Raw genomic sequence first — 22,357 nt, 5'->3', positions numbered from 1 at the left:
AATTTCTGTTTGGAAATTGATTTTATCTGCTCATCTGCAGGGTTCACACGAGTGTGTCAGTGTGTGAGTGAGAATGGTTCGCCAAGGGGCTTCTAATTCTGCAGTCCGGAGGTCTGCGATGAACCACAGGAGGAGGAATCCCTACAGCACAGCCCCCCATGACCAATAAGGAGGGACACCACCCAGCCACATGGGCAAGGCCTCCCCCAAAATAACCTGCCACTATTGCACTGACAAATGTTGCTACTTTTACTGGTGACAGGTTACCGTAGCTGCCCGGCTCCACATTTTCCTGTAAACTTCAAGGTTAATTCTCAGCAAGAAAAGCGGGAAGGCCGAGCTGCCGGTGTCTGAGATTTTCCCGGGTGGCAGGAGCCAGAAGACTGGAATCTGCCCCCTTTCAGCACAGGTGCACTCTGAGGATTTACTAGTCCTTCCACAGGGGCCAGCCGGGTTTATTCTTAAGGTAAAAACACACCAGCCCCTAATTTATTTGTTCATGCATCTCGTTGACGTCTGTTGGCATCAGCCTCAGATGCTGTGTGTAGCCTCAGAAACACTGACACTGAGCCTCAGACAAGCTTTAATCTGTTTCTGTTTGGACCATACGTTCCTGTTTAATTCAATGAGCTTAACCTGTGTGGACTGTTGTGTTTAGTCAAGTTCATGTGTGTCATCTCACTCAGCAGTGCCACACTTATGATAATTATAGTAGTGTTTGTGTAACTTGATTAATGATCAAACTTATGATAGCAAGAGCCCACAGGTGCATTGCTGCTGCTTTTCTTTTCTTTTCTTTTTTTTCTTTTTGTTGATTTCCCTTCAGTAAACTGACCCCTCGCTATTATTAGATATGACTCGGTAAGCTTGGAGCCTGTTTGCAAAGGATAAATGTACACAACAGCTGCAGCTTCAGGTCTGTTGGAAGGGCATCGCTGTCTCTCCTAATTGCACTGATTTGAGTGTCAGTGGCATATGTGTACCCTATCTCATGTCTGCATTCAATAACTTGCTCATGCATGGTGTCAGAAAGCGCTGCAAAATCTAAACCTCATAAAAATGTTGATCTGAGGTGGACAGGGGGGTAAAAAAGCCTGCCTGTGTCTCTCAGATCTGGTGACAGCACATGAACCTGATACCCTGTCGAGGCTGAATTTAGGCTAAAATAAAAAGCTATTTTTATTACATATCTCTGCTTTTAACCCCGGGCTCTGCATTCATGTTCTGACTGCGTGCCAAATATTTCACAAGGGATTGTTCAAACAAAACTGCAGTAGCGAGAGTTATAGCTCAGATACTTATCACTGTATAGTTTTTACTGACTCCTTAACACACGACGCAGACAGAAAGCATTGAAACAAGACGTCAGCTTTAAATTGATTTAACGCACTTCTGAACATAAAGATCTGATAAACCTGTCAGAGACCTAAAGAACCATGAATGATTTCTCAGATTTACTGTTTACTCGCTGGGAATCCAGTTAGTTTCTTGATAAACTGTTAACTCAGTGTCATTAATTAGTGGAAATAGAAAATTCAATAGCTCTCACTATCTAACAAAAGTCAAAAGAGAAACAGTTAATTTTCATGTTTTGACATCTTTTGATTGAGATAGAATAAAATAAAACTGTAAATCAAGGATATACATGTCATATATACTGTTTATTAAACATGGCCAAAGTTACTGAAATAAGTAATCATCATGAGTCCAAACACTCAAGCGTCCAATTTAAAAGCATTCAGTTTCAGATACTGGCCAGAGTGCCTGAGATAACTATAAGAATATACTCCTCTCTGATGTCATACTGAGTCACATGTAGAAAAAAAAACCTTTCTGAAACAGAAAGTGATGAGGGGCAGCGAATCAGAAAGTTGGATTAAATAAAGGAGGACGGGAGTGAAAATGCCTTGTTTCAAACAGAAGGTGAATTGAGGGGCTATACAGAGGCGCCTTATAAGATCAATGACATGTGAAAAATCCCAAGCTACTCCATTAGTGTCCAAAAATTTAAATATGGAGGAAATGAGCCACTATAATATATGTTTGTCGCAGATTTTAATCAGGATTGGATTTGTTTGTACGTAAGGAGTTATTCTGACAACTGAGCGCTGATTGTCAAGCAGCAACTTTTCTAAATGCTTGAAGTCAGCAAATTGATGTTTTGCATTAGTTTGTCCTCAGGAGTTAGATTTCCATGCACAGCTGTTCAAATCTTTTCAATCTCAGATCACACAGGATGCGTGATCACACCACTGACTGCATTAAGATGGAAGCTGATCACGTCAAAATGTATTTGTTTGTGACATTTCACTCTGCTGACATTCACTGATTTACATTCATGTGGATCAGCTACACACAAGTGTGCAGGGTGTCTTGTTTCATTCACATTTGTTAATGACTTATTTAAGAGGTGGGGCAGGAAATTATTCTATAAACCTGCAGAGGATCACATTAAGCCCAAAAGCCTACATGAATATTTTTACTTACATACTTTTTTAATTAAATCTTGTGTTTATTTTAGCAACATGCAAGAGAACAGCATTGACCAGCCACCGTCGCTGTCTCAGCTGTTAAGGGAGAGTTACCTGGCAGAAGCCACAGCCCAGCAGCGCCACAGCGAGATGAGCCGCTCAGACGCTTCGTCCTCTCGCATTCAGATCTACGGGTCACTCAAAGGCAAGGCAGAGGACACTATTGGCCACGGTGACCCCCAGTTTCCAGACCTTTCAGCCTTCCTCAGCCAGGAGGAACTGGATAAGAGCGTGAACCTGGCTCGCCAGGCCATTGGACACGAGCCTCGTGAGGAGAGGGCAGAGGTCAAAGCCTCTGTCACGCCATCTACCCCGTCCAGAATCTCCTCACCCTCAGTTTCTTCATCCACACCCAGTTCTGTTCCCATCTCTAACCCCTCTAATGCTCCTTCTGCTTCCCCCTCAACTGTGCCCCTCACTCAGCCGGAAACTTTCACATCTGACAGAAAGATGCACAAAGCATCCACACGGCAGGACAATGTGATCAGGAGCAGCAGGGACTTTGGTGAAGGATTCCAAGACTACAACAGGTCAGCAAGAAATGCCCCTTACGGTGTGGAGACCCAGTCCAAGAAGGAGTTCCTCAATAAGGCAGCTGACTTCATTGAGGAGCTGTCCTCTCTGTTCAAGGCCAACAGCTCCAAACGGATACGCCCGAGAGCCTGCAAAGCCCACAGGAGCAGGAACCCAAACAAGAGCCAGAACGATGGGACAACTTATCCCCTCGTCGCTGACAACCGGGAGCGCGCAGTCATGTCCGTGGAGGTGGAGAAGGAGACACCCAGCCCTCCCGTTACACACCAACCAGTTGCCCAGCTGGGTTCTGAGACAGAACACGTGGAGTTTCAGGACTGCTCGATTACTGAGGAGCACCAGTGTGACTCTGTGCTCCAGGAGGCGGAGGAAGAGCCTCAAAGCTTTGCCTTAACAGAAACTCCATATCCAGCAGAGCCTGTGTGTGAACCGCCTCGCTTCATCCAGAAACTGAAAAGCAGGGAGGTTTCTGAGGGCACCAAGGTCCGGTTGGACTGCATTGTTAGAGGACTCCCTCTGCCTGAAGTCCGGTAAGATCATTAGTCATCATTAAGTTATTATTTGTTTTGCAGGACACATTTTTTTCAAATGCAGTGTTTGTAAAAGCTCAAAGTGCTGTTGGTTTTCCTCAACAGAAGCATCCCAGTGGACTTTTAGCAGCACACACAACGGTCTAATTCAGCAGAATGATTTTGTTTGAGTAGTGAGTACATAGCATGAGAACACAAGGGATACAATGTTACTTTGTACTTCTTCTTCACTACTGTTCAGAAGCAAATATCAAACTTTCTATTCCACTACATTTATTTTGCAGCATTAGGTTAGTGATTTGGTATTTTGAAGTTGAAATTTTTACATAAAAATATATCTTAAGCTTTTACTGCACAATATAATGATTTTTAAAAATGTAACCGTGTTTAAGTATTGCAACAGACATTTATTACAAAGGTAAAAGTTTGGGGGCGGGGGGGGCTTCAGCTAGCCTTCATTTATATGGAGAAAAGCTACTTTCAGCTGTTCCTTCTCCACAAGGGGGTCATCATGGTGAAGACAATACACTTTAATATGTTAATTTTTAAATATATATATTTTATTTGGTAGATAAAATAATGAATTAATGTTATGCCCATGCTTTTTAAACACTGCACAGTTATACATATGCACGCTAGAGTCCAGCACCTGATAATATTAACATTTCATACATGTATTGGCACCTATGTATGTAACAATGAAATGTCCTGATCAGCATGTATAACTCTGTATTCTTTGCTGATCAAATGCAGAAGGTCTTTTCTGATGTGATGTATATATTTATTTTAAAAGACATATTTTGGTTACCTGTCGTCAGAGCCCGTCTCTCAATTACAAAGTCATTTAGGTTGTAACTCTGGATGAATGACGCAGAGGTTTATTCGGAGATGCAGGCAGAAGTGACATGTGATGACGGCCGACAGCTGATTCTGAACCATACGAGTGAGCGTTTGTGTCGATTTATGTGTCGTCGGGGGAGTAAATGATAACCGCGCGAGGCATTCTTGTTTTAAGATGAGCAGTCATACAAATTATAACTCATCAAAAACTACACTGAAAATAAAAAGGCTAGAATTTAAGAACAATTTACACCTTTTACCACATTGAGTTAAAGGCCTCCTGTAACAAAAGTTTAGACATTTTTAAAGAGGCGTCATAATAATAATTGCCACATGGTGTTTTCATGGCTGTTTTGTTTGATCTGTTTTATGTGAATCGTATGTGAGCAGCTTTAACCCGCTGAGGTGTCTGACTGTAGGGGGCATGGGCTTGTTAGCCCCGCTGCACATTGTTGAGCCACTACCTTATACTTGTCCAGGGAGAATGTAGCTCTCAGCCATTTTTAGACTGGGCTGGCAATGTGAGCTGCAGTCGTGTCTGATAATGGAACTGAGCTCTTGACAGAAGTGTGAAGACTTTGGTAAGATGATTTACCGTTTCTCCCGAGTGGATATTTTTATATGTTTTGTTGTGTGTGCCCCGGTGTCTCACAGATGTACATTTCTGAAGATCTGAGGTGTGTTTTAACAGTTTCTACTTACAAGTCTACTTTCTGTGTTAACACAGAGCTCATTTAATTAAGTGTGTTTTTGTCTGACGTAGCTGTTACCGTGTCTGAATTAAATGAGTCACAATGGAGTTGTGAGGCTTATATTTTCCATCAGTTCTCAGTGGTGTGCTCTCTCTGATATGTCAGGTTGTAGCATTGTGTGCATCCTGAGTCTATGTTTAGCTTTGTGCGTATGTGGTTATGTCAGCCAGTCAGAGACCCCGGGGCTCATGAGGGAATCTCCTCTCTCGTTCTGATCTTCAGAAGGAAAATATCCCGGACAGGTGCAGAAAGCAAGGGTCTTTGGCCCACAGACAAGCCACTTCCTCTGCCACTCATGCTTTCAATTTAGACTCTTACTCACTGAGAGTGACAAAGCTCGGCTCAGACAGGACACAGGCAGTACACATTCCAGCCTGTCCTGCATTCGAGAATCAGGAACATCCCTTTAGCACTGGTTTGTTTTTTCGCCCTCTGGAAATCTTCAGCTACAGCGGCGGGGGACATCAGAGCCTGCATACTGAACAGAAAACGTGAGATGATCTATAATCTCAGCGTAATCGCTATGATATGAATTAGGACTATGTGGTGACGCATTTCCAGAGAGCAACACATCAGCTCCCCATTCCTCTTTGTTTATTGGCTTGATTTTGTAAAGCATCAGTGCCTCATCTCCTCAAAATAGATGTACGCTGACACAGAAGCTGCTGCATATGTTGCTGGCCAGCAGGGGAAGAAGTTATTATAGTTTTACAATGACAAAAAAATAGACTGTTGCCAAGTACAGCTCCTGTCTACTCGTGCTCTAAGAAGGCTGTGCAGTACTAGTTGTGCTATTTAATAACATAACATTTTAAACCGCAGTACTGATGATTGGCTTTAGGACTCAGACCTGGTGTAAGCTGCCTTGAATCTAAACACCTCTCTCATCAAGTCATAAACAAATCATATTTGGTTGCTTTTCATTATTTTAACTCGTTGATGTTGAAGTAAAATGATGCTAACTGTTTTGTGCTCCTTGTCATGACAACATCAGCAGTGAATAGAAACAGCGTTTGAAGTGGCACAGCAAGCTGCTGCTTCTTCTCTTACAGGGAAAAGGATAGGGCTTGCTCGTCAAAACATTTCCCTCCAGGCCTGCACAACTCTGCTGAATGCTACCGAGCCAGAAACACTGGCTAGGGACAACTAGGGAAGTGGGAAAGAGGCCAGGCTGGTAGAAACAGTGTCAGCAAGTTAATAAAAAAGAAATCAAACGAAACTGGGTTTAAAACAAAAATGAACGTGACTATAATGGAAACAGATGTTTTTACTTCTACTAGAAAAAAAATCTAGTAGAAGATTGATCTGAATTGAAAATCTGAATGATTGTCCTGTAATGACTGGCTTTGTTGGCAAAAAAGAAACAAAAGAAAACTGTCACGGAGATGGAAGAAACTCACCGCTGATCAGTTTACCTTGTTTTTCTTCGATAGGTGGTTCTGTGAGGGAAAGGAGCTGGAGAACAGCCCTGACATTCAAATCCTCACCAATGGTGAGCAGCACTCTCTGATTATTGCAGAGGCATTCGAGGAGGATACCGGGCGCTACTCGTGCTTTGCGTCTAACTGCTACGGTACCGACTCCACGTCAGCTGAGATCTACGTAGAAGGTGATCGCTTCTTTCCTCCTTTTTGACACCTTAATATACCGCACTGCAACTTCTTTATTGATACACACCTTCCTGTTCAATGTCACAGGTGCCTCATCTTCCGATTCTGATGTGGAACCGCACTTTGAACATGTAGCCCAGTGAGTTCCTGCCCCATTGTCGTTATTGTCACCCACCAACAAGAGTTATCAACACTAAACGAAACAAACATTTCTTTCTTTTGTGATTTTTAAAGGCTGCAGAGAAACCAACCAAAGTCATCCCCATCTTTACCGTCATCTTTAAATGAAACCTTCCCTCCAGAGGAGGAGGAGAGCGTGTCATCCCAGCCTGCAGCGGCTCCCGAGGAACAACCAGAGGAGCAGCTCTCGCCTCCAGTGGCTGCTCAAACAGCATCTGAACCTCTTCTACCAATCCGGACATCTGCTGCTATACTTCCAGTCTCAGAGTTATCAGAAGAATCTGTGGCATCAGCAGCACATCCTGCTCAGGAGGAAACATCTGTGCTGTCTGTGCAGGTGTTTCCTGTTTCAACAGGTCATTCAGAACTTAGAGAAGCCCAAGGGGCATCAGCATCTGTCCCAGTCATATCTACTCCACAGCTGCAACACACGGCTTCAACAACAGCTACGTCGCAGCCTTTAAACTCAGTATTGTCTGTAGTGCCTGTCCTGTCACCTCCAGCACAAACACCCCAGCCTGAGGTAGAATACCTCAAAGGTTTTCCTTTCACTACATATTCTTTATTTTAGTTTAAGTTTATATCATTTGATCCATGAACCCTTTTTTTGGACTTTTTTTCACCTTCAGAGTCCAACTCCCAACCACAGCTCTTCACAAGGATTAAACGGGCAACCCATTATGGCTGCCCCTGTCTTCACGAAGGTAACTTTTCTCTCAGAACGAGGCTGCTCTGTACAATACTGCTTGTTAAGTGATTTAACTTGAAGCTGGTTTTGTCCCATCAGAGCCTACAGGACCTCATTGCATCAGAAGGCCAGCTGGTGGTGCTAGAGTGTCGTGTGAAAGGGGTGCCGTCACCTCGAGTGGACTGGTACAGAGAAGGAAAAATCATGGAGGACTCGCCTGATTTCAGGATCCTGCAGAAAAGTAAGTTCTTTGCAAAAGTCTCAAGTTTCTCCATATTTCTTTCAATTTTTCTGGGAAAATGGGAAATAGATACAGTGATTTACTGAAACATGCAAATATATATGGAAACAAACTTTGTAAAGAAAAACAGAGGGGTCACTTTTTGTTCTGCTCTGTGTCAAGATGATCCCACAATATTGAGTTTGAGGCTCTGGGGAGGCCGATCCATCACTGATTTTCTAGCCAGGTGTGTTTTTACTACATTGGCAGTGTGTTTAGGATTTTTGTCATGCTGAGAAATAAAGCCTATCAGAGGATTTCCAGAAGATTGCAGGGTGCATCAGGCTCTGTCGGTGCTTTTTAGCATTTGTAGTAGTTTCATCAGTTTTGACAGGCTCTACAGCTGCAAACCATGACAGAGCCTTGGTCGTGTTTTACAGATGGCTGTAGACAATCACTCTTGTACTTCAAGATGTCCTCCACATAATTTGGCAAAGATTTGACTTTCAAATTTGGATCCATCACTCCATAATACCCGTTGTCACAAATTTTCACACCAGTTCTTGTGTAACCTGGCATACCTCAGCCTGTTTCCCTTCCTTGAAAATGGATTCTTGATAATAGATGGGTCAAGAGCCAAATGTATTTCTCAGGTCTTATGTCAGGTCTTTGCTGGACCTTCTGACTTTCCCATCCCATTCAGGAGCTTTACATAGTTGTTGTTTTTTTTTTTCAATTCTTTTGTCCTCTACATGTCTAGGTTCCTCAAATTTTCAAGAACATAATGCATACAATGCCAAGTCATTTTAAGTTTTTGACTTCTAGCTCTTTGGAAATCACTTTGTTGGTTTTAAAATTGATTACTTGCTAAGTTATCTGTTACGTGTGGACACAAAACTGGTTCATCCCTCGAGTTAGCTACCTTTTTATGCTTGAATGATTCATAGGTCAGCGTTAAACGACTTTACAAACCTAAAAAACTGTTTTGACTTCTTCTGAAAACAGTCAGGTACAAGGACTGAACTGAAAATGAATGAATACGTAGCCAATGTCCAAAGAAAAAATTGAAATACCTTCAGAAACCCTGGAGAAGTATTGCTTAAGATTACTTACAAGAATGTCTGCCTCTTTAGAAACAAAATATAAAGAAATGAGGAGTGAGTCAAGACATTTGCACAGTACTGTATTAAAAAAATGTCCAAGGGTTAATTTTATGAGCTCCAGGTCCTAAATCTTGATATTGCATTAACAGATTTTAAAGCTCAGATTGTGTATACGTGTATACATCTCTGTATGTGGAATTCACCATCATGAGTATTTAAATATTTTGGAAATGATTGCTAATAATGAGTCTCCAAAAACTTCATTAACAATAACATGAGCTTCTCCCCCCTGGTTTCATAATGATTTTGATACTTGCTTCTATTTCAGAGCCCAGATCTCCAGCTGATTCAGGTACATATTTCATTCAGTCTGTCAAAAATACAAGTGTTGACTGCACCATAGCAGCTGCCTGCCTGTATACGATGCTGCAGTGTGTACATATTCCTCTGTTGAAGTGTTTATAGTCCTTGGCTCAAGCTCCTGCTCTTCCCCTGTGCATAAGCCAGGGCTTCTTTTCCTTGAATCTGGACCATATAAGGTAGCCTCCCATCCTGTGTCAAATCACCGTTGCAGATCACTTCAAACAGCCTTAGCTGCACATAGATTCTCCCTGCTGAAACAAGAGTCATGTATCTTTCTTTTCTGCACTTAAACACTTTGAGAACTCGCTGGGGTGCAGCTATAGAATATCCGACTTGATTGCATGCCACGTTTTTTCTCTTTACCTCTAGAGGAAATATGCACTTTGGTCATTGCTGAGGTCTTTCCTGAAGATTCGGGGGTGTTCACATGTACAGCAAACAACAAGTATGGAACCGTGTCTAGCAGTGCTGCACTCAGGGTCAAAGGTAACACCTCTCTTTGGCTTTAAAAGTCAACAGCTTTCACATTTTTATCCTTATTGAAATTTCTGTATGTGTGTTGCTGGTTGTCCTCAGGCAATGGCAGCAACAGCAACCATGTGAGGTCTTCAAGCAGTTTAATAGTGGAGCCAAGTCAAGTTCAAGAACTTTCCCCATCAGCTCCTGCTGTAAAACCTCAACCAGAGGTTGTTATAACCAGCAGCATTAAGCCGCACTCCAGCACCATTCGTCTTGACCCACTCGTCTCTAACACCTTACGCCTGGACCCCTTAAACACTAGCAGCCTTCGTCTAGACCCTCACAACTCTAGCATGTTGCGTCCAGACCCCCTCCGCACCAGCCTGCCCAATCTGGAGCCCTCCAGCCTGAGCAGCAGCTCCTGCTTGAACTCTCACAGCACCAGCACCCCAAATTTAGATCCTCTCTCACACACACTGGACCTTCTAGGATCCAGTGCAGCACATGGTGCCAGAAAATTTTTCTCATATCCGAAATCCTTTACTTCTCCATCTGCAGCTGAAACTTCAGCACAGCAGGAGTTGTCCAGATCTTCAGCGACATCTCCTGACATCAGTTCCAAAGTTAAGGGGACCCCAGCCCATCAGAACGGGAGCCCTGTTGTGGTTCCCTTACCTGATCCTCCACCCAACTCCTGCCTAAAGACAGGCAACCTTACAAACCACAAAGACTCACGAACCAACTCCAGAGCAGGCCGACGTGTGCACTTCAAACTGCCTGAGGATGACGAGGATGAACAAAGTGACACATCTAGTCCCTTTGATGAAGACATCACTGAGGCATCATTCAGCAAAGAACCACCACCAGTGCTGGCTAAGCCTAAACTGTGAGTAGAGCAAAAAGAAAGCAACAACACGTTGCTGAATTTTGAAAAAGTGCGTTGTTGGCAACAGTACAACATGATGAAAAAAAAACATGCACTGAGATGGAGATTTTGTTCATGATTTACCCAAATTCGGTCAAACTTTGAAGTCTGTGTTGAAGTGTGTTTGATGGGCTGTATTATGAAATGAAGAGGTGGGTGGTTCCTCCTCCACTCGCTCAGATAGCAGCTCTAATCCTTTCAGTTCATAAATGAATGCATGCGGACTTCAAATGTGGACCTTCAGACTTTCTAAGACAAAGGATGGCGTTTTCTATTTGTAAGTTTGCTTCTGTGCATTTATGTCGATCGGTTACTTCTAATAATGCTGTAAATCACATCCTGTTCTATGATTTAGCTTTTTCTTCACAGGCTAAAACACAGATAAACATGACAAATAATTTATTGTGAGCCAATTTGCAGTCATTTCATGGTTACAAAAGAGGCAAACATTTTGTTTTCACTGAAAGCTCAGTGTATCTAAAGCTCGGTCTGTGTTGTTTATGGGCTGCTTGTTGGTAGTCCATAAAAGGGCAGAGTATTCTGCTGGATGCTGGATGCACTGAGCCTCTCTCGTCTTCACCATGTATAGTTTTGGTTCTTTGATTTTGTGTCTGTTTGATCAACAGGGACCCAGCTCAGCTCCAGATCCTGCACAACCAGGTCCTCATGGAGCAGCAGCAGGAGACTGAACCACAAACGCAAACCCCCATCCAGCCTCAGTCTCACCCACCGTACCAGATCCAAATCCAGCCCGGAGTCCAGACCTCCCCTGAAGCTCCACTGTGGTCTCCAAGAATACCGCACGTGCCGCCTTTACATACTACAACAGCCCTTCAGCAAACCCCCCACTCAGCACCTCCAGTGACCACCACCCCACATGCTCCAGGATCAACGTCTGCTGCAGCACTCAACGCCACCTTTTCACCTTTTCTTAACACTTCCCAAGCTTCCCTTTTGAGCTCTCATCCTTCACTTCCTCAGCATATGAAATCCTCACTGGTGACCTCCCCTCCACCTGCCCCACAGCTAAACTCCGCCCCTTCTCTCAGTTCAGCACCTGTAACCCAGATGAACACCATCCATGCCTCCCATATTAACCTGTCCCCTGCATCTTTTGCCAAAACTGCACCCACAGCCCAGTTTTACTCTCCGCCTGCACCAAAGCTCAACACGGTCCCTACAGATTCGACCCTGGCCTTGCAGCAGATCACGTCCCCGGCACCTCTTCTAAGAAGCACCCACGCCTCCCTCATGAATCTCACACCTACCTCACACTCCTTCAACTACATCCGACCTAAAGAGTTTGTAGCCGCTCAGACCCTCTCACCGGTCAGGAGTCCTTCCCCAACAGAGTCACCAGTACCACTATTACAAGAGCTGGCTGCTGAGCTCAACTCCTCCGCGGCTAGCTCCCCTACTCTCCTCCCACCCCTCTCCCCACCACCCAGGATTTTCCCCACAAGGGTGCTCAAGTCTCCCACCAGCCCACCGTCTCTCGTATCCTCGCCTACACCGGGGTCAGTGCATAGCTTGTTCGTCCTAAGAGCCCAGTCACCCCCTCAGGCTTCTTCTCCCACCTCCAGCAGCTCCACCCCGAGTCCCATCCAAAACCCTGTCGCCTTCCTCAGCTCCGTCCTGCCATCCCTGACCCCAAGCCAGCCCACCAACTCAATGGGCCTGCCCAAGGGAGCTCCGTTAGGGTATGCCGTGTCTGACAAACGACTGCTAATGCAAATGTGAACTGTCACACGTTCTGCCATGTGTTCTGTTTTTTGCCCTCTGTTTACTCAGGCTTCAAAAGAAGGCACTGAAGATCCGCCCTCCGTCAGCTGAAGCCATCCGCGAGAGCAGAGAAATTATCCTCCTCGACATCGAGAAGAAGCTTCGAGTTAAAGACGACACTCCACATTTTGTACATCAGCAGGTACTAGGTGGTCTCTGTGGCTTGACTGCCTATTTTGTACCAATGAAGTGGTGAAGAAAATAGAACGGCGCATCAGCAAAAAGATTTTTCTTATCCCAACGGGTGAATCCGGTGGTTTCTCTCGCCTCCACTGGATCCCCGCTCATCGGTTTAAAATATTAGTATGTGATCAATAATTGCAATAGAGTTTTTAATACTTTTAAAGATCATATTTTATTGAGTATTAACCAGTGACTGTGCTGCATTCTCACTTCTTGTTGATGGGGACATTTATACGAAACCTCATTTCCAAAAAAACAACAATTGGGATGCAGCGTAAAATGCAATCCGCTGATCATTAAACCCTTTATTTAAGACAACACATCAAATGTTTAAACTTTCAAATACTGTTATATATCGTCCCTTTTTAAATGAAATAAAGGGTTTACATGATTTTTGAAGCATTACATTGTGTTTTTATTTTTGCACAGCATTCCAGTGTTTTTGGAAATGATGAATACAGAGCAGTGCAATCATTGCCTCCCCCGGTCATTAACTGTCATTCATCTTCTGGTGTCAGTGTAGCCTAACAACCTCTGCATGCTAATAATAACAGCTTGTGCGTTATTCCATCACTCTGTGTTTGTATGAAGGGTTTGTGTGTCTTTGGTGTTCTTCATCCATCCCTGTCCTTTCATAGAAGCTGAGTAATGAGGGGAAAACAGCGAGCAGGCCCCTTGGACCAAACATTGCTGCTACTGTCATTAACTATGATGAGGTACACGGACCCGACCCAAGCACTGCTTTGCTCGAGGCTGTATGGGTTATACTTCTGTTTCAGACACAACTTAGGATACTGTCATCTACAGGGGTGCACATAAGTGGTCCGCAGATGTCAAAATAAAAGACGCGCACCAGATAAGAAGTTGCAACGCGCGTTTGCGTACATAAGATTTTCTGAAGGAGGACAGACAAGCTCCTTCAAGCAATTACTTTGGTGTTCCTCCACCTCCAAAGAAATGTCAGAAGGAGTCTGAACCACAAAAGAAGCGCGTATTCTCGGACAAGTGGTTGCAGGAGGTGAGCTGGCTTCAAACAAATGATGAACGCACAGAGATGTGGTGCAGAATATGCCGTGAAAATCCCACTCTAGCGGACAAAAACACTGCCTTTTATATGTACGCAAACACGCGTTGCAACTTCTTATCTGGTGCGCTTCTTTTATTTTGACAGTGAATGCGCACCTGCGGCCCACTTATGTGCACCCCTGGTCATCTACTTATCTAGTTTCCTTAATATCTCTAATCCAGCATTCACGCTTATGTTAACTAATACAGAGCATAACCCATAACTCATCTTCCTCTGTTCTCTGTTTTACCCTCAGTTTTTGTGATTAGGTTAGATAAGCCTTTTTATTTAGCTTAGGTGTTTTTTTTTTTTGTTTGTTTTTTAACCTATCAGCAGTGGTGCTCCCAGATGCTACTGTGTGGTCTTTCAACAACTGGTTTAAAGTCTGCATCTTTTTTTATTATGAGGTTTGAGTTTTGAGATGCACTTTGTCTCATATTGCCGATTACTGCAAACCTCTCTTATCTCCCTGAGTTGTGGTTTCTGTGTATCAGGTGTGCATGTTACTGTAGCCATTTATTGTCAGGCCAGTCTGTGTGAGCAAACGGGGGACACGGTCCATGCAGCAGTATGACTGTTGTAACTATATTTATGTCGTGCTTCCCCTCCACTAGGAGTATAAAGTGTCCAGTTTTGAGCAAAGGTTAATGAGCGAGATCGAGTTCCGCCTGGAGAGGACGCCGGTGGAGGAGTCAGACGACGAGGTGCAGCACGATGACGTTCCCACGGGAAAATGCATTGCACCCATATTTGATAAGAAACTAAAGAACTTCAGGGCTATGGAGGGAGTGCCTGTAACTTTCTCATGTAAAGTAGTGGGAATCCCGGCACCAAAGGTGAGAGGTCAACATCTAGGCAATGCAAAAACATCTCTGACTTTGACCTCAGATTTTGTCATTCACACCTGTGGCTCTCATCAGGTTTACTGGTTTAAGGATGGCAAGCAGATCCTGAAGAAGAACGTCCATTGCAAGAAGATAAGAGAAGGGGACGGGACCTGTGCTTTACACATAGAATCCACGACCAGTGACGATGATGGAAACTACACCATCATGGTAGCCAATCCACAGGTGAAACTTCTGACTTATATCCTCTTCATGTTATCAGCACCTTGTTCTAGCTGCTCGAGCTGAGCTGTGATGTGATATTTCACTGATCACCAGGGGCGAATCAGCTGCTCAGGTCATTTAATAGTCCAAACGGGACCTCCCCGAAACCGAATGACACCCATTCATGCTCAGAGGTGAGTGTGCAGGGTGAACAGGCAAATATAGATTATCCTCTCTGATAGTAATATTGGTTTGGTAGCACTTTATAACTGTAGATCTAAGTCATTCTGTTTAGCATTTGAAAGGAACATAAAAGTAAACATAGTGTTATTGATATTCTGGGATCTTGTGCAGCTATCTATCCTTAGTGGCCATTTACAAAACCAAGTGGATTCATGTGTGTGTTTCCTATAACATGCTGTGATCGCCTCCACGTTTTCAGGGTGCGAAACCGCATACAGGAAGTTGAAGGTGAACAAAGTCAGGGGCGCTTTTTTCAACCTCACTTCCTCCAGGCTCCAGGGGACATGATGGCTCATGAGGGAAGACTGTGCAGACTAGACTGTAAGGTAGGCAGGAGGTCCCCGTGTGCCACTGAAGCCAGGAAGAATATCGAGCATCTTGCCTCCCCACACTGTAACACGTTTCTGTTCTCCAGGTGAGCGGCCTACCCAACCCTGAGCTCATGTGGCTGGTCAACGGGAGGCCCGTTTATCCAGACCTTTACCACAAGATGATGGTGAGAGAGAACGGCGTCCATTCCCTGGTCATTGACCCTCTCACTCAGAAAGACGCCGGCACATACACCTGCATCGCAAGCAATAAAGCAGGGCAGAGCTCCTTCAGTCTGGAGCTGCAGGTTGTGGGTAAGGACCGAATACGATTGGGACTTTTGCTTTTTGACAATCCCAATGTGGACATTTCAATTATACATATTCATTTTAGAAAAGGAAAGGAAGCACCCACCCCAGTTTGTGGAGAAGCTGCAGAACATGGGGATTCCTGAGGGAGCTCCAGTAAGGCTGGAATGTCGTGTTGTGGGTATGCCTCCTCCGGTCATCTTCTGGAAAAAAGACAACGAGACTATTCCCAGAACTAAAGACCGAATCAGGTTAGTAAGAACTCTGACTCCCTCAGACACGGTTTCAGAGCCGTGCCTTGATTAGAAATGAATTTAGAAGCCTGAGCGGTTAAATTTGGCAACTTTAATTCAGATGTTATACCCGCTTTCCTCTTCTCCTCCTCTCTTAATTTCCTGTCTGTATGTCCAATAAAAAGACACGGCCAAAATCCATATAACAAATTTTAAACTCTGTTGAAATTGAATCAAATTTCTCTATCATCTCTCTACCTCAGCATGACCCAGGACGCCACAGGATATGTGTGTCTCCTTATCCAGCCAACAACAAAAGACGATGCAGGCTGGTACACAGTGTCAGCAAAAAACGAGGCTGGAGTCATTTCATGCACCTGCAGACTTGATATATATGGTAAATATTCTGTACAGCTGAGTAGCTATCACTTTTATTAAGAAATCCACGGCATTTTTGGGTACGTCACTCTGTGTAGTAATGCTAGCTACCACCTTTAGCACAGTGGCATCAGAGCATCCCCGCACCCATGAAGAAAACTCCACGAACAGGAAGTCGATACGCGGCTCTGACAGGCCAGGGGCTCGACATCAAGTCAGTGTTCCCCACGTCGGACACCAGCCCCATCCTGTTCGCCAGCTCCCCACCGGAGGCCATACTGGAGAGCGAAGAACTGTGAGAGCTGGCGCAGGGGGAGGGACCCTCCAAACAGATACTGCGACCTCTCTGAGGAGAGCGATTACCTGAGCAGATTTTGTGTGATGCATTTGAAGTGACGGATTCAGATTAGGACGGCAGAGATTTATTGTGTTAAAGATGCAGCACTGATAGCGGGGGTTTGTCACCATTCCTATTTACTCAAGTTATACAACGAGTGTTTCACCTACAGAAAAAAATAACAGATTTGCAAAGTCTTAGCTGATGAGCCATCAGTGGAGTTCAGTTTCATGCGTGAAGTTTTTTGAATGAATCTGATTTATTGTCAACATCATACTTGGCTATGATGGCGAGGTTGCTGAAGATCTGTTCTTAATATTTTGTCCTCTACTAAAGAGTGGTCCTGCCACCATGTATTTGTACTGCAAATCACATATATACCTGTATTGGTAGCAATAGTTTCTTTAAGACTTTACATAGAAAGTAGTTTGTATGTTTTTATTTATAGTATATATTAGACGTTTGAATGTGCCATTTAGATCAGTGTATTTAAATGGCTCTAGGAGGGTGGGGTTCTTCCTTGAGGTTCATCACATTTTGCATCACGTTTTTCATGTGCATGTTTGCCTACGGCTGATGAAGACTACAAAATAACTAAAGAAACACGCAAGCTCTTCTCATAGTCATTATACAGCCATGTTCAGCGCTCACCGGTGCCTTGATTTCAGGTGAGATAATCGATCTGCTTAAAAGCAAACTAAAGTTCAAGAAGTGTTACCCAGAGGAATGAGTCTGAGAACGACTGAAAATGAGTCACTGACAGTCATATACAACAAAAGCAGCCATTACTACTGAGCATTCAAGTAAAAAAAAGACTGCAGGCACACATTCAGCTAATGTAAAATTGCACATTGTAAAATAGTTTTCTCCTTCTCAGAATGAAGTTATATTTATTCAAATGGGTGACGTGTTTGTTTTGCTGGAACAGCTTCAACAGCACCTAAAAAACATCTTCTCCATTTCCTTCTCGGGTCTGTTTGATTACAGTTCATTTAAATATTTTCATCTAAGAGGGTTTTAAAATCCACTTTTATTTTTTTTTGCTTTCACGATTATGAGCCTGTTTTGACTCTGCTCTAATTGGAGTCCTATTAGCTTAAACTAATGCCAAATACAAGGCAAATGGGAAAGCTCAGAAGCCAATTAAGCATTGCTAATCAGTCCAATTATAGAGGATAAGAGTTCAAACAGGCATAAAATTATGTTCACCTTACGTGACCCAATTATACTCGCTGCCTCATCTGACCAGCTGCCAGGCCTACTTGTTAACTGGGTGCTGTGTGTGGGTGGGTGTTGTAAAGCAGTAAACAATCAAGTGTTTTGTGGGGGTTTTTTGTTTGTTTGTTTTTTATTCTTAGATTTTTTTTAAGCTTCATTCGTTACACTTACAGCTCATTTCGTGATGAATATTGCCGTAATGTTTTTTAAAATACGTTAAACCTGATAACTGTCACTGTCTCCATTGCACTGTAACATCAATGCGCCGAACACAGTTTTGTAAGTAACTGTCACAAAATACATTTGATAAGCGCTCACATGTGTTTGAGGAGAGGTTTAGCACACAAAGCATTTCCTCTGAAAGCAAGTGTAATCTTATTTAAGCTGCTTGTTTAAGGTAAGGTGGATCCTGATGATAATGAGATTTATTAACTCAATGTAGATTAAACCTGGTCTTACACTTTCGCTTGCACTAAAGCATACGCTTTCTTCCCTAATCTCTATTTCTCCACGAGGAGATCTGGATTTTTGAGGGTGCATGATTCTCTCAGAGCAAACCAATCACTCCTCAGATGTGACATATGGCTTTTGACAGAGGGGCATGGCTGAGCCATCGGTGCTCCGACAAGCCAATCGTATGAGGGGTTGCAAAAAAAGAAAAGGGTGGAAGGCACGTAAGGGCAGGGCAACGTCGAGACGAGCCCCTCAGACAAGACAAGCAGCAGCTGGCAAACTGCATCAATCTGTAATCAATTAACCAACTGGTAGATGGGATTACATGCCTAACTGCACAGCTAACCAGTCCATCCCAAAATGACCAGACAGCATCAGCTTGTGTGCTTGACCCAATACCAGAGACGGGCATTATGCTCGGGCTTCGACAGTGATTAATCATTCATAACCTGCCTCTACACCCAAGCTTTGAGCCTGTCAATACTCAGAGGCAGGAGCTGCATGTCCTTCCTGACAAAGAATGACAACAAAACACAGCAACAGCAGCAGTTAAAGAAAAAGAGTTATCATGTAAAAGAGCTGGATTATAAACAAAAGTGCTGAATTCAATGTTTGAATAAAACGCATGAGTCGCTTTTTTAAAGAATACAATCTTATTATGTAAATTAGAGGTGTCAAACATAAGGCCCAGGGGCCAGAAGAAGCCCAGCAATGACTCCAATCAGGCCCTCTGGGCAACTTTGGAAATTGTGAAAGAGGGTGTAGATTTTTAACTTTTAACTGTATTTTCATGTTTTACTGCATTTCCTATTGATAAAGACCTCAACTGGTATTCAATAATGAACTGAAATAGTTAAGTAACAGAAAAGTTCCTGTTTTCTACTATGTACTGTAAAAATTTCTGTTTGTTAGTTGTTGTTTTTTCTCCATGGTAAAAAAAAAAAAAAAAAGCAAAAAGAAAATAAATACAATACAAATGAGATCTACTGTTGCACTATTTTTCATATATTCAGACATATGCGTGATTAAATGTTTATTTAAATGTCTTTACACTGACCCACTTAAGATCACAGTGGGCTGTATGTGGCTCACAGTGTATTATACTGATGGATTATTAAAATTTGGAAGTTTAATATTTGATTCCATAAGTTTTAGCTGTACTTCATCTCAGAATAGTTACCTAGAAGTACATTAAAACATGTAAGTACAGTGCAAGTTTGTAAAAGTGATGAAAACATTGCTATTTTGAAGTCAAATGACATCTGTGGTGTTTCAGCAGAATAAGTCTGAGTGTCACTGGAACCTGCTGAATGACAGCGTGGGCAGATGGGAAGGACAGACAGACAAATTATTCTGTCTGTTTAATTTTCTCGGCCGACTAAACAGATCAATTATTTATATTGCATGCAGACCCAAGTACATAAAGAACATTAATGCATCCCATACACTCTCATTCATTACCAGCCAAAACACTGATAAAAAGTCTTAAAAGACAATTATAAAAGTCTCCACATCTGAACATAAACTGCTGCCACCCCCCCCAAAAAAATCCTCCACCGGTGCAGTAATCTTTACACCATCTTGCTCCGTATTGTTTGAAAGTCATAATCCCCTGATGTGCTGTTAATGTCCCTCAGGTTACAGGCCTCACTTACACTGGCGTTGCCTCGGGCTAATCTCAGATTATGGTTTTCGTCGCACAGAGGCGATTACATTTGAAGTGAAAGGCTTCCTCTCGATGGCTTATGTGACTTAATAGTCGCTTTATAGCCAAGAGTCCATATTTAATTTATATATAAATCAGATATGTTGTAAAGACTGAATCCTGACAGTTAAAGACAACAACGTAAAAGAAACGTTAGACCTGAAAAGACTCATTTATGTACAGATTGAAAACTTCCTTTCACGCCTTTAGAGGCTGAGACATAAACTGGATTTTTATAAAATTCCTTTTGTGTTGAAGTTTTAGCTTCTAATACAAGAAATCTATTTTTGCATTTAACTTAATTAGAAGTCCAGCATTTATAGTTTATTAGTTTTATATTAGAGCTTCTACATAACTGAGAAGTAGCTACAATCTTGGCCTCTATTAGTTCGTTTGCATCCTCAGCACTGGTGAGTGGAGCTACCAGATGGTAGACTTTTGGTCTTTGTGACACATGGCTCCGAGTGAAGCCATGGCCAGATAGCCCAGCCCAAGATAATTGGAATTTCATTAAGGTTTTGTGTGTGTGTGTGTGTGCCTAGGAGTGGGTGTGGGTGTTTATGAGTCTCCATGGGTGTGTTTTTCTCTATGAGCAATATTGAGGGTGGGGGTGGGGCAGGGGCTCCACCTGCTGCCACCTGTTCGTCTGCTTTGTCTTATAAAAGCTGCCCCGATGTCTCCAGGATCACAGACACCTTGGACTCTTCAGACTGAGCACTCCTTGGAGTTGCAAATACTTGAGACCCCTGCCCACAGGGAAAGCCTTGGAAAAACAAATAAATCAAAGCTCAGAGAAGCACTGAATCTTGAAAGTAGGAACCTCTCTGATAAATCTGATTAGTTTGAGTCTTCAATCGAAAACCATGAAGGCCCGTCGACCCAGCTGCACCGACTCTGGATCCGAATCTTCAGAGCTGGACTCCAAGAGCCCGGAGAAGTACGAGACTGCCACGAGGCGCCGGATGGCTGCCAACGCCAGAGAGAGGAAGAGGATGCAGGGCTTGAACACAGCCTTTGATCGCTTACGTAAGGTGGTCCCACAGTGGGGCCAGGACAAGAAGCTGTCCAAGTATGAAACCCTGCAGATGGCCCTCAGCTACATCGTGGCCCTCAACCGGATCCTGACAGATGCCAGGAGGCACACTGGTTCTCACAGGCAGTGGCTGGACCTGCAGTTTGACTGCATGCAGCCTGAAAACTACTCCTGCCTCATGAGGTACGACTCCTCTACCGGACAGGAGTACATCCACTCATCGCTCTCATATCAGTTTGACGGGCACAAGGTGCACGCGTAAACTGCTCCATCGAGTAGATAATCAGTCATGTTGTTGGATGTGAATGACAATGTGAATCATTTTTCTCCAGTCTAGGAGACAGTAAATACATTTGTATTGCATTATTTTCATTTTGTATGACAATCAAAGAGTCTTCGGTTTCGGCTTGAAGCCTTTCATTTGTTTTTGCTAGGAAACCCAGCAATGTTGAGCAAGTTTTTGTTCAGAGTATAGCAATGAAACAACTGTAGTGTCATTGCAGACCGTTAGATTGTACTGAGGATACAGGCAATGTTATATTTTTTTTAATCGGTTATTTTGATGTGGCCCTAAAAAAGCTGTGCAATGTTTGATGGATTATGCAAAAATCACTGAGGTCTTAGATGCACAGCTGATGTCCAGATAACGAAGGTAACTATTTTCCCAACGTGTAAATGCATGTTTGTAGATTTGAAGAAAAAAAAAGTATGTTATTTTTCAACAGACTTTTTTTTAATTATAGTTTTTCATCAAAAATAAAATTATTTTGTATGAAACTTTATAAGTGTTGTTTTTATTGGTACAGCTGTGAGGTTTTCTCACTTTACACACCGTTTATTGCTATTTAAGTTTGCAAAATATACATATGAAAAAAAGCTAATTTCTGAGTACTTCATACCAAAACTGTGACGTTTAAAGTATAACATTTCCCAAACATATTTCTCTTACTTAGAGAATTCTGGCATTTAAATGCTTATAATGTCACTTTGCGTGAGGAATTATCACTGGGAAGAAATAATTTACAGCATGGTTTGTGTTGCACATGTCAAACTCCCTGTAAGAGCGACGCCTCGCTCTGCAGCCTCGGTATTAAATCATCCTTTAGTTTGAAGGTCCTGTGCTTTGAGATAAGACACTTTTACATCACGGGGTGGAAAATAGCCTTTGTGATTAATTTGCATCATTTAGCAAATCAACTATCAAATTTACTTGATACATGAAGACTTTTCTTTTAAAAAAACAGTACAATCATTTAGTTTTGCTACAGGATAGTTTAATGTAAGCAGAGATAATCATCAGCGACTCTTACAGCCACAGGGCTACC

The 22,357-nt window shown here is 43.0% G+C and overlaps 2 protein-coding genes across 3 annotated transcripts; both read left to right on the top strand.

Annotated features, from left to right (window-relative positions):
- Positions 1-63: 63 nt before the first annotated feature.
- mypn (myopalladin) lies at positions 64-18,217 on the top strand. Of its 2 annotated transcripts, XM_085182229.1 has the most exons (21): positions 64-466; positions 2,522-3,595; positions 6,621-6,796; positions 6,885-6,936; positions 7,032-7,500; positions 7,607-7,681; positions 7,765-7,906; positions 9,317-9,340; positions 9,721-9,837; positions 9,928-10,696; positions 11,362-12,435; positions 12,527-12,659; positions 13,339-13,416; positions 14,381-14,602; positions 14,687-14,836; positions 14,930-15,009; positions 15,258-15,384; positions 15,474-15,681; positions 15,761-15,926; positions 16,172-16,305; positions 16,407-18,217. In XM_085182229.1, the coding sequence occupies exons 2-21, from the start codon at positions 2,526-2,528 to the stop codon at positions 16,583-16,585; spliced, it is 5,445 nt and encodes a 1,814-aa protein (XP_085038355.1). In that variant the 5' UTR covers positions 64-466; positions 2,522-2,525; the 3' UTR covers positions 16,586-18,217. The 2 variants fall into 2 exon arrangements, with proteins under 2 accessions (XP_085038355.1, XP_085038356.1); XM_085182230.1 differs by lacking the exon at positions 13,339-13,416.
- A 2,020-nt stretch (positions 18,218-20,237) lies between these two features.
- Positions 20,238-21,781, top strand: atoh7 (atonal bHLH transcription factor 7). Its single transcript, XM_085182253.1, has one exon. It carries the CDS (start codon positions 20,863-20,865, stop codon positions 21,292-21,294), a length of 432 nt encoding a protein of 143 aa, XP_085038379.1. The 5' UTR covers positions 20,238-20,862; the 3' UTR covers positions 21,295-21,781.
- Positions 21,782-22,357: the final 576 nt, after the last annotated feature.

The sequence above is a fragment of the Neolamprologus multifasciatus genome, chromosome 13, assembly GCF_963576455.1.
Source record: "Neolamprologus multifasciatus chromosome 13, fNeoMul1.2, whole genome shotgun sequence".
Taxonomy (NCBI): Eukaryota; Metazoa; Chordata; class Actinopteri; order Cichliformes; family Cichlidae; genus Neolamprologus; species Neolamprologus multifasciatus.
Note: the sequence above shows the minus strand (reverse complement) of the source record. Positions and strands in the feature narration are given on the sequence as shown.

Coding starts and splice junctions, on each gene's coding strand:
- mypn (XM_085182229.1), top strand. CDS start 2,526: ATGCAAGAGAACAGCATTGACCAGCCACCGTCGCTGTCTCAGCTGTTA. Junction 10,697..11,361: donor GTGCTGGCTAAGCCTAAACT/GTGAGTAGAGCA, acceptor TTTGATCAACAG/GGACCCAGCTCAGCTCCAGA. Junction 16,306..16,406: donor CTGCAGACTTGATATATATG/GTAAATATTCTG, acceptor TACCACCTTTAG/CACAGTGGCATCAGAGCATC.
- atoh7 (XM_085182253.1), top strand. CDS start 20,863: ATGAAGGCCCGTCGACCCAGCTGCACCGACTCTGGATCCGAATCTTCA.